This window comes from Aulonocara stuartgranti, assembly GCF_965226115.1.
Source record: "Aulonocara stuartgranti genome assembly, chromosome: 14".
NCBI lineage: Eukaryota > Metazoa > Chordata > Actinopteri > Cichliformes > Cichlidae > Aulonocara > Aulonocara stuartgranti.
Window position 1 is genome coordinate 7,985,434 of NC_138950.1, and position 16,505 is coordinate 8,001,938.

At 37.8% G+C, this 16,505-nt stretch overlaps 1 protein-coding gene across 12 annotated transcripts in view; it reads right to left on the minus strand.

Moving 5' to 3' along the window:
- tenm4 (teneurin transmembrane protein 4) overlaps window positions 1–16,505 on the minus strand; it is a 144,182-nt gene that overhangs the window by 94,276 nt on the left and 33,401 nt on the right. For all 12 annotated transcript variants that reach the window (XM_082503103.1, XM_082503102.1, XM_082503101.1 and 9 more), the window contains one exon: window positions 15,595–15,867. In XM_082503103.1, the coding sequence (XP_082359229.1) occupies window positions 15,595–15,867 (273 nt within the window). The remainder of the gene's footprint in view (window positions 1–15,594; window positions 15,868–16,505) is intronic.

Below are 16,505 nucleotides of genomic sequence, written 5' to 3' on the forward strand. Positions count from 1 at the left end.
AATACAGCCACCACACAGAGGAAGGCTGGAGCAGACGAGTGACTCCATGATGAATGGAGTCACTCGTCTGAATTATGTTTACTTAAAAACTGCAGCTAAGGGCACTAAGCATATAGGACACAGAAGTATGACTCAGAGTCTCAGAGGAGACTGAGTGTCATCATCACATAGCTATTCTCTTTGTAAAATGCACATTGTGTTGAACAATGGTGGTCATATAAGACTGTAGTAAAGGTAGAATCATTTATTGTAATGCTAATCGTAATTTAATTTAATCACAGCATTGTACAATGATAATATGGCAACCCCGCCCCCAACCCAAAAAGGTCCAAAAAGCAAAAAAAAATAGACAAATAGACAAAAAAGAACAAACAAGTAATATTATGTGTCAACAAATTGGCTTGGACGGTTGTGTGGTACCATTTGAACAGGAGTATGTGAAAGGTTGGCAGGTTGTCATTGGCAGATCAGTAAAATGTTATGTAATTTGCTCCTGGCACCAATTTTGTCATCCAGTGTAGGTGGAGTAGGATTCACTCCAAGATGTTATGCCATGAATAAAGCTTTTGTCATATTTTCGGCTGCTGAATTTTATCCTCAGCCATCATCAGCGGGCCTGATCGTGAATATTCTGATTTTCCCTGCTGCTGTAAGTGTTCCAACTGTGTTTAAACGTGGAGGTCAAATGGAAATGGACAGCTCTATTTTTTCTGTGTGCACATACATGCAAAGTGCTCGTCTCTACACCACAGTGGTTTTGTTCCTTGTCTGCACCTACTTGGCATTTTGCACCAATCTGCTGATGGTGGTTGGTGATGTTAGTGAAGTGCAATTTTCAGCATCTTTTGCACTAATCACAGTAAGGACCTAATCAGAAACATGCAATGGGTGCAGCACAAAGGCTCTGTACTGTTTACATCATTACTTGGAGAAGGAGCACCTTTAAGTTCTCCTCTAAATTTATGTCTAACAAATACGTATGTTTTCCGCTGTGCTCAACTTTAATTGTACTGTTGCCAATCATCAGTCATCTATGCACAGAGTTTTGTTATTTATTTTGATTTGATTATTATGTGCCAGATTTCACTTATGAAGGTCCTCCTTTTCTCTTGATTAGCTGTCTTTGGACCCATCTGAAGGCTGCAGGTATGCGTTGCTTCTGCAGTGTCTAATTTGAGTGGCACACGGTGAAATGTGATTATGCACACCACCACCGATAGTCTTGATTAAATCTTCCAAAATCAGAAGCAAGCATCTACTTCCGTGTCTACTATAGGAAATCTTTACTTACACTTTATGGAGCAAAAATCTAGTGTCTTTGCCAGTGTCTCTGCTAAACAAGAGTGGGTAAAAATAAAGGTACTTCAGCAGTATTAAAGCTTTACTTCTAGAAAAAAATGACTCACAAGTGTTCGTGCTTTTCAAACTAAGCTATCAAAACAAATTAATACAACAGTGACTGTTGTGAGTTTGCTGAGAAGCATTAAGGATATATTCTCTTCAAAGGAAAACAGCTGGCTTTATAAATAAGCCTATTATTCCAAACCAAATACAAATAATGGTCTATTAATTGAGTTTTATTTGCCTACAAGGTGCTTTGGCCACCAAGGTGCTTTAATTGGATAGTTAATAGCCTTTAAATTACCTGAGCATCTGCAATTCCCTTTTCAGCTTTCCAAGTTTTTCCCCCCTCATAACGTCTTGTTGCTTAAAGCTCGAGTGGCCATATTTACTGTGTTAACCATTTAGGATTAAGTTGTCCGGGGAATGTTGTGTGACACAAGGTCTTTAAAAAGACTGATAAAGAGCCGACTCCATTAATAAGGAAGTCTGATTCTTTTTTTTCTACTTGGGTGTTATCAAATGTATTCTCATTAACTATATCACATATTTTACTTTATAATGAATTTCGAGAATATGAAAATGTGGTGTTAATATTGCCATTGTGTCACTGACAATCTCAGAGATTCAGTAAAAATACAAGCAAAAGCAGGTGGAAATGTTACAAAAGATCAACAAAAAGCAATGTTTAAAAACCAACGCAGTTACAAAAATTAATTTGCTCATTTTTGTATTTCCAAAAATGTATATAATCTTTTAATGACCATATTATCCGTAATTTTTTGCTGAATATAAACATTTTACATTTTCTTCTGACAAATATTTGTGAGGATAAGATCAATGGAAACAACAGATTTTGTAATAAGGCATGTAAAAAGTTATCAGGATTAGATTACAAGACTACAAGATGTATCTTGAATACTCATGTGTGCTCTGGTAATTTAACTAATCACAGTTCTACAGGCAATACGGCCAACAAGGCAGCTTAATTTTCTCTTGTGCATTATTATTAGAATTCCCAAATTGACATAATTGTGTTCTATGATACTGCTGCAAGCAACAACTAGCCTTTTGATAAAATTAACACTTGAAAAGTGATCTCACTTTAGGAAAAGAAAAAAAGAGAAAGAAAAGAAGTGTAAACAAAAGCAAATTTGCAGCTTAAGGGGACAGAGTCATAAAAGTAACTCACCAAAACCAAGCGATAAACCGTACTGTAAACATATGTGGTATATATTTTTTTAACTGTGATACTACAAAGATCATCAAGCTCCTTTGCAATACTCAAGATTACACAAAACATGTCTGCTGTGTGACAACAAGACTTTGCTTATTGATTTGGTGCAATTCTATGTGACATCAAGTCCTCCTCCTTACCCCAACTCCACAATAGAACCATAGCCTCGCTTGCAGAGGAAGTGGGAAACAAGCTTTTATGAACCAGCATTGAAAAATTGATAAATATCTCTCTGATGGTGCCATTTACCTGTGAGGAATCAATATCATAATAACGAGAGTGAACCAAATGTATGATTGAAAATAAACTGTAAAAACACATAAATGTCTTTTTTCTTTATAGACGGGGCTAACCATTACTGAGAAAATGGAAATTATACTGTCTTGTAATAAAACAGTATGCCCACAGAAGAAACAATTCCATTTAAGACTTTCACCACTACACTTCTATCAGCACTTTAAGCAAAGCATCCATTACTTACAACAACTGTATGCTCTTAAAGAGACAAATGCTGAATTATAAATGGATGAAAAGAATAAATCCAGAAAACAAGAGAAAAAATCTCATCATCGATCATTAATGCAAATATCGTAGTAATAGCAGTAAAATGCTAGAAATAGTTAGTGATTTAGATCAAATGGGTAATTTTCATTAGTATATTTACAGGCAATGGGCCTAAGACTAATTTAACATCTTAGGCAGTTTTAATCTATTCATCCGCATGGGGAAGGAGGAGAATCTCTAACTAAGATAAAAAAAAATCAGCAGCATTAGCAGACCGCAGAAAAGACAGATGCATTCCAGGGTATCACCTAGGAAGATGAACAGGAGGCCAGAGTGTCTTAGATTAGAGATTAGGCATTTCCTCTCTGGGTTAGAACCACAGACTCTCTCCCCAGTCATCCTCTACCCACATCCCTGCTTGGCTGCTGCCACTCTCTTGCATCCAGTCCACTCTATTTTTCTGTGCTGGAAGGAAAAGAAGAAAACTTGTGTGCCCCGCTATCCAGCTGAAAGACACCATCTGTTCTTACTTTTCTGTGACAAACAGAGAAATGAATCAGACTCGGTATTTAAAACTGAAATCAACTGAGGAGACTTTTTTCTGTTCGAAGAGAAACCCTAAATCCCGCTGAACGGCAAGCTTCAACCTTTTTTGTGTTACCCTTAAGGAATGTTTTGACACCTAGAATAAACGGAGAACACAGTGTGCAGGCCAACTGAACATGCTGAGACAGCTAAGCTGATGCACCGTTTTTTTGTTGTTGTGTTTTTTAACTGAGCAAACGTTTTCAAGACTCCTTGGTCTTTAGGCCCAATCCCATTCCCCCCCCCCCCCCCCCTTTTTTTTTTTTTACAATTTACTTCGCTGGTCTTTTGAATCAGTGCTACTTCTGAGGCAGTCTGACATTGCTAAATCCCTCCATACAACCCCATTTAAGCATCCCCAGGGTTTTCTTTGTTCTAGGATGAAAAGTAAAGGTTCCAATCTCCTCACCTCTCACTGTTAACGACATCCTGCAGGCCTGTGATGGCTGTTTTCAAGGATCTCCTGGTCGACACAACTGTTCGCAAGTGACACTGTGACAAGACATCTTCTCTAACTGCACAGAAAAAGTGCAGTAAAAACAGGCTTATAAACGCATCACGCCCATTTGGAGAATCCTCAGCAGAGGATTCCAAACTTCAAAGTTGTGCACATGGTAATCTGCTTTAAATGGATGTTTCGCGGCCTCTATCATAGCTCGATCATCAACTGAGCCGACTTAAACCATGGCTGAAAAAACAATACTAATAGTGGATAATTATCAGCTTTTACTTCGTCTGCACAGGCTGCTCCATTCCCTCTTCCATCGCACAAAGAGGCTGGTGAATAAACACAATGGCATGAATAAATAATGATCCCACAATCCTCTTAAGGTCCCCGAATAGTGAGGGGGAAAAAAGACAAAAGTTTACTTTTGGTGTTTGAGAGCAAGCAGAGCCTGAAATTGTAAGCGACTCATTAGGGCTACATGTGGCTTGCCTCGGGCCTTGCTGAACAAAGATAACACCATCCCCATCCTGCCATTCCTCAGTGCATTCTAGGGCTTGCCTAATAAAATTCTAAAGTATACCCTTAAGAAAAAGCTACATTCCTAATAAAAGACAATAAAGAGCTTAAACACAGCCTCAAAAAACTGAAAACCTTTACATCTTCCAAATTTTCTTCTGGAATCCAAACTGTATAATACAGTAAAATTCTTTACTGAGAGGGACACATTTTACATGATTCCACCAGATGTTGTATATAGCCATCGGAGTAACACGCAGGCTTTCATGAAAGAGAGTACACCTCTGTTAAAACTGATATCCTCCTCTCATCATGCTCTCCAGATAGCTTACATAAAAGCCCACTGTTTTTCATTTCAGACACTTTGTCAGTGTTGAAGAATTGATTTGTGTGTGTGTTCAGCTCCCACTGAGTGCAAGACAGTTCAAAAGGCTATCTAAAATACATGCTGTCAAGCGGCTTATGTTTGTAAGTGCTTATATAATTCATAGCATGATAAAAGTTAAGCCACTAAGAGTCAGCAACATGGTCAGTAAGATTAGTTTATACCACAAGAAGTTAAACAAAGAGTAAAGAAATGTGGGCATAAATGTATTTTGAATTTGAAAACAATTTCGACCTTATATAAGTATATTCCAACCATCCAAGTACTTCTTATAATTCATCCAAGTATGTAGTTAACAATACTTGGTTGAATGTCAGTTGCAAGAATATTTTGTGCAGACAGAAAACACCTTTACTAAGGAACAATTGTTCACAGCAAGGAAAACAATTTTTATTGCAAATTTGGACTTGGACAACAGCACAAACATCATGATTATTTTTAAATAATTTGTCAATCTAGTAGCAAAAAATTATAAGAATTTCCAATATTTTATATATTCTGTTGTTGAGCATTGAGTCCTTTGTGTACAATTTTTCGTTTTAAAAAGAATTATTTAAGAATTAAAATAAGACAACATTGAACAGTTTGTTTACCAACAATTATGGTGAATAACTACCAATTACAGACAAATGTTAAATAAGTGCAGTGGACGTCATGAACTTTAAAAAAATGGGCCTTTTTATAAGGGATTGCCTCAAGCAAAACACTGGGAAAAAATGAATTAATTAATAATGAAAAACTGGAGAAAAAGAGGGGGATGGAAGCACAAACTGGTCGACGGTAGAGCCAATCTCGGAAGGGTCCCTGGTGGCCCACAACCATCCAACAGCCTCTACAGTAGAATTCCTGCAATGGGGGATGTGGTCCAGGCCCAGCCGGCAGTGGACTTGCAGCAAGCCAGCGACTGTCAGGCAGCTTTAAGCAGCCATTAATGAACCTTTGGAAGGTTCATTAATGGAAGCATTTTATGACTTTAACGTCTCAGCTTTGTTTTTGTTTTTTTTTATTAGTTTTTTTTGTTTGCTTTTTAGAAACAGGTGAAACACTTAGGAAAAATGAACATACAGTAAAAACAATAATTGCTTTATCCCAGTTATCTTGTTCTCATAATTGTTGGAAGATAAAATCCTAATTGAAAATGAAACTGGATTAATTGCCCAGCCCTAGTATAATGTTACCTCAGTAATGTTACCTTGAGACATTTTAGTTCATATTAAACATACATTCTGTTACATAAAGGATGTTCTGAGCTAAACCGCAGGATAAGAATGGAGTCCAATAAATATTTAATGGATAAATATGAGCCATAAGCCTAATCTTTTTTCAGTCCTTTGTTTACTGCATTCTGGCTGTTACAGGTTGTATTATTATTCATGAAGCTGTCACTTTCTAGAATAAAATGAGACATTTACGGTTCTATCTTACTTCTATACTTTTCTTGGATGTGTACAGTGTGAAGAAAGCAGAACGTCTAGAAGTCAACTATGTGATAAGAAAAGGTACAATAAAGCTTTATTTATCCGAGATTAGGGAATATGTTTGCTACAGCAGTTAATATAATTTAATAATAATAACATCAACAGCACTAAGAAAAAGAAAAAGTAGAAGCAAAAAAGTTTTTAAAATGTCAATAAATGTTTAACTGAATTTTGGCAGTAGAGCTGAAACAGTCTGTCAAAGAAAGTCCGCCGTTGCCAGTCCAGTAAACGGTGAACAGTGTGGTCAGTATTATAAATTGGTATTTATTTTTTTCAGTGACCTCCTCTCGACCACAAATCTTCAAATATGTCCAATTTGTAGCCAATCACAGAGCCAGCTTTCTTGATCAGATTATCCATCTGTTAGTGTCACCAGCTCCGACGCAGTTCCCCCAGCAGACCCCAACAAAGCAGGCTGAGCTCACCACAACAAACTTATAGAAAATCTTTTCCTGCCTCTCACTGTCTTTTAGCAAATGACAAAAGGGGCACACAAGACTTAAAGCTCAACTTAACACTATAACAATGTTAGGAAAATCAAAATATTCTTTTTTGTCCTCGCTTTTCCACTTCACTTTTGCAAAAGCGAACATAATATTATCGCAGCCATGCAACTGTTGTATGCTATAGAGTCACATAACTAGTGTAGCGTATAAATTTTTATAGTGGCTGTTTATCAGGCAGCTGACTGACAGAAGTCAATTTATTTTCTAGTACCTGATTAAGTTGTTCAACTTGACATTTTGAAAACATACTGCCTCAGGTTGCCATCCATACCTAAGCTAAATGGGAAAATGCGTCTGAACTACACTTACGCGGAACAAAATGGTAAAGGCGTTACACTTCCAACCTACTGTAAACAACAGACAGAGCTTAGCTAGTAAGAAACCAGTTTAAATCCTCTAAAAGTGCATCTATGCCAGAATTTGGTAATTCACACACTGCAAGACAGACAGATAGACTGCAGCTCTGGTGCGACCTACTGCAGAAGCTGGCAATTCATACAGTTGCGATAAGACTGGCGTTTCCAGTGTGACAGCAGTACTTTTGGGAAACCTCTGAAGGCAGAAGAAAAAAAACTGTAAAGCTTATATCCCAAACTATTTTCTTCAAAATTCACAGGCTGTGAAATTTTCACTGTGCCAAGCTATTTTCAATGAGAGATAAATAATCCAGGAAGAACATGAGCTGTCCAGCGCAATGAGTCTTTATGTGTGTGAAAATAATCTTATATTTAAGCATGCTAATCTTATTTTGAATCGCTCTGTATTGACAAATAATTATACTCACAAAGGACCATCTGAACTCACATCATTCCCGGGTAAGACTTTTAAAAGAAACACAAATTTAATAGACACGTTTCATCCGCATCCACTGAGACTCTTTTGGCTCTTTTCTTGTGTACTTTTATACATATACGATGAAATATGCATGAGAGTTCAATAAAAAAAAACATGATTTGATTTTGCATCTTAAATATAAGAAAGTGTTTTCTACCTTTGGATGATGAAGTGACAGAAACATATTTACATATTCAATTTCCATAGCTGGTGTTTACTGATAAATGTTAGATCAAGTAGGACTAAAAGTTCCATAGCTGAATTTGTGTCAGAGACCATACATATCAGAGGTGACTGCTAATGAGAAAATTCTCAGCATGAACATTTAATTATTTTTTTTTATCTGAGACTGGGGCAACAGCACATTATGATCTCTGCTTCCTCAACCTCAATAACAACCCCTAATTGCTTTCGCAACGATAACCGATCATTCAGAGCTATCTGAAATTTTACTGCAAGGCTTCTAGAAAAGAGAAACATAAAAAGCATCAGATACAAGAGATTTGTAGATGTTTTGTTTTAATGGTATGTTACATATTTATATGATAGCATTGAGTAAGAAACTGTATTTAATACAGGATCCTTGAATCTGGACAGTAACTATTACTCGTGCACGGAAAAAGATTCAGAATATTGAATCAGTGCATTGCAGCTTATATTCCATTTTAAGAATGACTGTTCTCTGAAAATAACACAAGCATATAAAATAGGACTCTACATTAAATGGATATTGCTAAAAGAGGGACAGAAATTGTAACACTAGGTTTGGATAATCCTCCAAAGAGGAGGGCTCATCCTCCTCCATGTCGTGCTTTGAGGCCCCTGAGTCTCAGTGGTGGGCCCTGATGTGATGTTGGTTTAGACTGTCAGAGGCACTGGCAGGGAGTGGATAAGCAACCCCACAGATAACAGCTCAAAACTGTCCACAAGGGCCTATAAAACCCACCAAATTAGCCTGCAAATGAGCCAGCAAATATCTCTACTAATCCATGATCTGAGGAGAAACTCTGCCAAAAAAGTAAACAAATAAATAAGTTCATAAGAAATACTGGGGGTGGTGGCTGCTGTGAGCTAGGAAACCACTAGTGATTTCTTTGAAGCATCATTTCGCCTGATATTCTGCCGCTGCGATGCCCGTGACCATTTCAGAACAAGCTTCCATGTTGTGCTCGATGTGGTTGCAGTCAAATTACAGATCCCAGCATTACAGCAAAAACTCTCCTCTACAGCAAAGGATCACAGCCTCTATCACAGACACCAAAAGTCAATGATGCCTCAAAATACCATTGTTTGACAACGATTCTGTTGTGTCTGCAGGAAAACCGATACAGCTAATAAACTACAATAGGACAGTGAATTGTTCCTAAGGGTATTTGAAAAATAATATTCTATAAATATGTCACTGGTTTCATTGCTGAGCAAAAAAGATATCTGTTAGAGAGAAACAATCACAGTCTGTATCAATAGTTTATCATAGCCTTACTTTTTCTATCTTAATTCTTTTTAATTAGCCAATAAGAACCCACATTCATGATACAAACCTATCAAACAAACAAAAAAATACTCCCGTAATGTTGTAAGCAAGCGCTATGAGTCCAGCCGTGTAATACAGAAAAAACGTGTCCAAATGAAAGGCTGATGTCACTTCACCCCACAGGCTCCAATTTTATTCAGTTCAAAGTTAAAACACATCTTAAATGTGGAGTGTGCATCAAAGACATTTTCTCATATGATTCAGGGGGGTGTGGCCATTGACATCTATCTCTAGGCAGAGCGTACATTTGTAATGTGCTTCCTTATTCTCTGTAACCTTTCAAATTATTTCATTTAGATTTTTTCAGCTTCTCACTTCACCAAATCCTGGATTTTACTTTACGCAGGTCAAATTAAAAAACAACCCCCCCCCTAAAAAAAAAAAAAAACAGTACTGGATTTAACAAAAGAAAGTGGACTATTGTTAGGGCTGCGTCTCTGTAACACATACATTTTACAATCACCCTCAAGTGTAGGTGCTTCTTTATGCAATGGAATTGTGGCTTGGGCACAAGAATAATGACAGTGAATAGAAGCGAACAAAAGGCCTTTCAATGCGTGGATACAGGGGACAGGTTGATGTACTCCCCGCTCAAGTTCAAAACTGTGAGAGATTTGCTTTTCAAAGCTCCTCAGCCTTTTGGGGCTGTGACTTTTCTACGAGGAACACCTGTCCCTCACACTCAGTCATGCTATGTTCAAAGATTCAGTAACTGAGTATAGCCCTGGAGCTCTTAACCTCAATCTTTCAACAGTTCAAGGTTTCTTCAGTCTTGAACCCTTCAACATGCATCTAAAACCAGGTAGCAAGGGAACAAAATCATTGTCACCAAGGAGTTGGAGAATACTGTGTGAGTTTTGTTTCACAGTTTTTTATAACACTTACTAACACTAACTATGACTGCATGTATGGATCATCAGTGGAAGTCAGTAACAACATCTAAAGCAGACCAAAAAGAACATCTCGGTAGCAAAAACATCATAAGAATGCAGGAGCAGAGTGAATCTAGATAACAGACTGACCACATTTTATCTGCCAACTCACCATCAATAAATGCTGCACTTACCCAAGCTAAACGCATGATCAGCTCAGCAGATTATGTGCTTTGAAGGTATAAATGCTGATCACTGACTCATGTTATAATCAGAATAAAAAAAGAAAAGACTTAAAAAACACGACCACCGCTCATATTCAGGCCTTATTTTTGCATGCTACCTCAAATCACTCGTTTGTGGAGCAGCCTCTAAAGTGTGTTGTTGTGATAAAGATCATAGGAAAGGGAAGAAAAACTGGGGGGGGGGAAATGCTTTAGTATTTTGGATAATTATAAGATCAGAATATTCCTCTTCTTTAAAAAATGAACTTTAAATGCTCATTAAGTCCATTCTGTTTTAATGAAATTTCCTGTATACTGCACTCAAAAACAAATGAAATTGTTGGTTTAAAAGAATCCTCTTTAATTGGATACTGCACAAATAAGGTTTTTTTTTTGTTTTTGTTTTTTATAATTGAGTCAGTTGTGTTATTTCAGCAAAATACTGCATTCTGGCAAGTCAACTTAATGGCTTTTTATTGAGTCAATTCAACAATTGAGAGTAAAGTCCATTCTGTTCATAGTTCACGTGATGTCACAGCGATTTCACGCTGCCGTATTTGATCGGAGCCCATACACTGTGTAAGGTCACAGCTCTGTTAAATGGGTATTTACATGTACTGTGATTAAATATACAGAATGGAAGAAGTCATATTTTCTAGGTTAAGAACAGGTCATACGTGATTAAATTCAACTACCCATGAAAAGAGAGTATCGGACCATGTATACCATATAGAAAGGGAAAAAAGCATGGAGCATGTGTTACTAAAAAGTAATGGATATAGGAGAGGTAGAGAAATCCTAAAAGTAAAATATATAAACAGGGGTGTGTGGGAGCTAAGTTTAGGTATTCTGTTGCAAGGGGTTGTTAGTGGTGGCACAGAAGCACTTCTGGGTTATTTTAAAGGAGAGAAAAGTTGTAAACAGAACCTAAAAATAAAATGTGTAGTATTTGGGTGTGTGCTGCTTTCTAGGATGGGAACTCCCCATACTGCAGATAGCATTTTGGAGGGTGGTACTATTACTAGTACTTGGCAGTAATACAACTTATTGTTTGCTCAAAGAAGTAGTATGGACTAGTGTCTTATTTCAGTGAGATGCTCTAGCTCAAAAATCTGAGGTGCATATTTTTTCCCTTAAAAATGTTGTTGGTTTTGGTTATGAAACAGGGGACTGTGGTTCAATATAAGACCAATAATTACTGTAGGACTGAACAGGGTGGTGATGGGATACTGAGGCAGAGCAGTGCAGAGTGTGTGTGACTGAATCTGTAGAGAACTGGGTGGGTTGCTCTCTGTGCAGAGCAGCGGGGGAACCGTAACTAAACTGAGAACAATGTGGAGTACAGATCCAAGGAAATAAAGAGTTTTGTGCTCCATGCAACTGTCTTACTTAATTTTAGTTTGCTCTTTTCATCCATCCATCCATCCATCCATCCATCCCCTCAAATGTAACTGTTTTCAATGCAAGACTAATCCATAAAAATAAGCTAATTTACTTAAGTTGCTATAATATACTCAAATCATTCATATATAATTTATTGGAATTCAGCAAGTCCACATATCAGTGAGTTATTTATCACAGCTGCGGGACACAACTTGACACAACTTCTTTTTTACCCCCGTCCCAAAAAATACATTTATATAATGAAAACCTCTCTTAAGCTCAACAGAAGTGGCATCTGGCATCAGGACTGCTCATTTGTGTTGAAATTTTCTATTTTAAAAGGAAATCAGAAAACTTTTTTCAAATTATTACTAGTACTATTAGCATATAATTTTGATTTCACTCAGACACCCCCTCAAGGAAAGTTTCATTTAATAAAAGATTTAAAATCAGAGTGAATCCAGCGATTTCAGGAGTGTGTGGAGACAACACAAACCCCTACTAGTTGCTTGTGTGCTGCAGGCTATGGAGAGACTTTCACAAGAAGATTTCACCAAAGTATCATGAGGCTTTGCCCTGAAGCAATGCCTACAGTTACCAGGATTTCAGTAATGACCATTAATAATAAAATCAAATCAAATGAAATGAAATAATTAAAATAAAAAATTTTGCATATTCTTTATACCGGCATTAAATTTCTGTGAAATGATGTAACAAAGCGTATCATGAAATTGAACTTTACAGTAACATCAAGGCTCGGCTGCATAGTATATCTCCTCAATCGATACCGACAAGATCTCTCGGGAGGACGGAGAAAGGGAAAGCAAAATCAGTACACAACATAACTAACCACTCACTGGAACTAATTACATTTTGTCCTTTGAAAAATATCAGCATCAGTCACTCAAACATTTTCTATCAACAAGAACTGTGTAGACTTTAGCCACATTGTTTTTCTCCACAGGTTATGGAACACATGAATAACAATCCCTCGACAGGCTTTTGCGGCCATCTCCATTGCCGGTTCTTATGGTTACAGAAATGTAATAGCCCAGCCATGACAGTGGGGGAAAGTTGGATTAGAGAGCACATCTGGATAAGCCGTTATTGGGTAAAAACCAAGAACAGCAAGTCTCTCCCAAACCCAGCAGTCTGCCTGGCCCTTCTTGCAGTTTAAACTCTGTAAGATGTGCAATGACTCAGCAGTCGCTGGCTGCTGGAAGCATCCTCAAGGGACTCCCTAGGGACCGGAGGCAGCATGGATAGGATAAACACACATACCGGTACACACTGCATTTAAATGATATCCAATCCACAGTCGAGCACATGCATGTGCACACAGATGCACGCATATAAATGAGGTTTACAATGAGCACTGGAAATACTTATTTCTCCATTAAGTATCAAATGATAACAATAAAAATTTGCATGTCTGCGACACTACACTTATTTATTGAAACTAATCATGCAATTTGTTAAAACGGCAATCAAGATAAAGGCTAATATTACTGCGACATCTCAAATGGAATGAATCAGTGAAGCACACTATGATAAGGAAAGGTTTTTCTTCAGTGTAAAACTGACAACTGAATCACAGCATCGAGAAAATTGTTCCAAAATTGCTGTCACTTATTTGCATGCATTAAAACTAGGGTCAAGTAAGTCACATGTGAAGAAGGGGGGACTGCCCAGTGGCTTGAATACATTAAAGCAGAGTAAATGGTTTGTTGATTTAAAGAGATTAAAGCACACACAAGCAGACCTGCTCGATGGATTTTAATTAACTTGCCATATATAAATTGTATGTTATCAGGCATTACTGAATTAAATGCTGAATACAAGTGCTCTTTCTGCTTGGGTGAGTGGAATAAAAAGCTACTTAGAATCCCGATTGGGTCTCACAGACGCATGATGCTGCAGCTTCGGGTGCTCTGAATACATTCCAGCCTACCAACCCCTGAACAGTCAACCAAGAAGAGTCTCTTTAATTATATACAATGCTGGTAAAATCAAGTCCTTTGGCATCTCAGATGATCAAGCAGAGAGATGCCATGTTCTCTCCCTGAGTCATTCGGGCAAATGGATTCCACTTCCAAGAGTCATTTCTGTCAGTTATAATAAGAAGCTAATACATAATGTGACACACTCTGAAATGCAAAACTATTCACAAGGTTCTCTACAAGGCTGTGCAGGGGCAATTAGAATTTTGCCGCTAGGCCCTTGATGAGTTCCTCTTTCTGGGAAGTATCCTGGGAACAGTGTCATAAATCTACCCGTTAATATGCATGATTTAGGTTTGTTTCTAACTATGTATCGTTCTAAACAGACCTTAAACTTTACCATGTAGTACCTCTGTATCACAAAAAGCAAATTAAATGACAGAGTACCTCCAACCTATGAGAGCTTTTTCTTTCAGTTTACACACTGTCCAAAAAAATAGCAGGATGCAACAGAGTTTACTGACAAACAGGCACAGCGGGACTGAGCATCCAAATTTAATCTTCCAAACAGAATTCTGTAATATCACAACTTTACGGCTCTCGCTAATCTGCAATTTAACAAGTAGCTTCAGCAAAACTGTTATTCCCTTCCGGCGTTTTCTTTGTCGCAGGTAAAGTCAGGCTCTGGAATTGTAATACCCCTAAAAACACTTGAAATACTGTAGCATGCACAGATATATGTCTCCCTCCATTCACCTTTGACTCGGCTGACACACAATAGCACTACTGATAACATAACTGTAATTTCATTCAGCATTACATGTTTGAACTGGTAACTGATTCCTGAGAAAGACAGGAGCTGATTATACAGGGTCACCTGATGTATCAGAATGCCAATGTATTCTGTGCTCGCTGTAAAGAGCGAACACAGAATACAATACAGTGTGAAATGTATGTAATGAATAACATGATCCTTTGGCCAGTAATGCGCTGCTAATGTTTGTTAACCCTTGTTCCCGATCGCCAGCCATGACAAGTTGGGCCCACCCCCAGAGGTTGACACAATTTTGTTCCTTAGATTAATTAAATATGAGATCCCGGCTGTTTGAATCTGTATCTTTGAGCCTGTTACTGAACACCACCCCACAGCCCCCCTTTCACCCCAGCCATGATGATGACTGCTCTTTTATCTCATGTCTTCCAGCATACAACGTAGAACACGTGGACATTTAACGAGGCTAAACATTTAATTTTCATTTAAAGAGGTTTATATGTGAGTTTCTGAGCAAACACACAAAGACTTCATGCGCTCTGGGACAAAACAGAAGCACCAAGACAGATCATTGTCCAACAAAGACCAATACAATACAACAGATTCAGCAGAAAGAAAGCAAGAATAAAGCGATCCCTAAACAAAAAGCAGAGGTAATGGCAGGTAATAATTCTGATCGTGCTGAAAACTAATAAGCGCATCTCCTTTTAGAAGTCACATCCTAATTATGCTGGTCTTTGGGCCAATTTCTGATATAATCAAGCAAAAATCTGAAAGGCTTAATGAAACTGTCATGTTTAATTGCAGCTCATCTTGTCTTTGTAAGAAGTCCAGTTGAGCAATGCCAAAAACTATTCAACCTAACATAATAATCATTTAGTCTAAAACTGTGACTTTATTTCACGCTGTTCTTCTTTTCCTGTTAAACAACATGTTACGTTGTTTACACCAGCGTCAAAATAAACCAAAAAAATTCAGACTCTGCTTTTTGATAAAGAATGGCTGAGAAAAAGTAAAAAGAGAAAAGCTCCTTACCATTTTCTGTGTTCTCATGTTCTGTGTCAGTCAGAGTTAGATTGGAGTTGGCCCTGCTGGAGAGGCACGAGCTGCGGCCTGACTTGGTGTTGCTGCGGCCCCATAATCTGACTGCATGCTCTGGTGACATAATGCCGTCTGTCTCCGTGTCCGCATCTGAGCCCACACTGACTGAATATTCGCGGTGTGCCATCCCCAGGTCAGTCCTGTATGTGGCGACATGCGATGGGAGGGCATCTCCAAAGCCAAGATCTCGAAGGGAAAAGTCTGCCCCTACAGCAAGCCAACAGATAGACATAATTAGCTGCATCACTTAACATAATTAACAGTATTCAGTGCAGGAAAATGACAGCAATTTAATGGCCTGGGCGGAGAAAACACTATAGAGCAAAGGTTTCACTAGCAGTGGTCGTGGAGTTGCAAGTACATGAAGGATTGGGACATTTAACATTTAAAAAAACAAAACATCTTTATATGCTTTCACTATATTCACTTTAGGGTACCTTATCAGAACTATGTCTTGTTACACTGGGGCAAATTGTAACTCAATTCCCTGTTTTACTGTATTTAAATGTTGCCCTTTTTTTTGCTTTTGCTCTGCAAAAGCAGAACTACAACATCAAGTGGCAAGCAAATTTAAATCTACCATCATATTTCATTTAAACTTAAATGATTAATTATGCATTTCAGCGAGCAGGTGAAAGTGTGCATGTCCTCCATGCAGTTTTTAACATTGCCATGGTAAGTTCAATCCATAGCCACCTTACTTAATAGTTGGATGATGCTGAGTGACCTCTACTGCGACTCAATGTAAATTAATAAGAGATTCATCATTAAAAAATGATGATGCATATCACTAATAAACTGCTACTAGCTATACCAAGTGATATTAATGACACTTTCTCATCTAC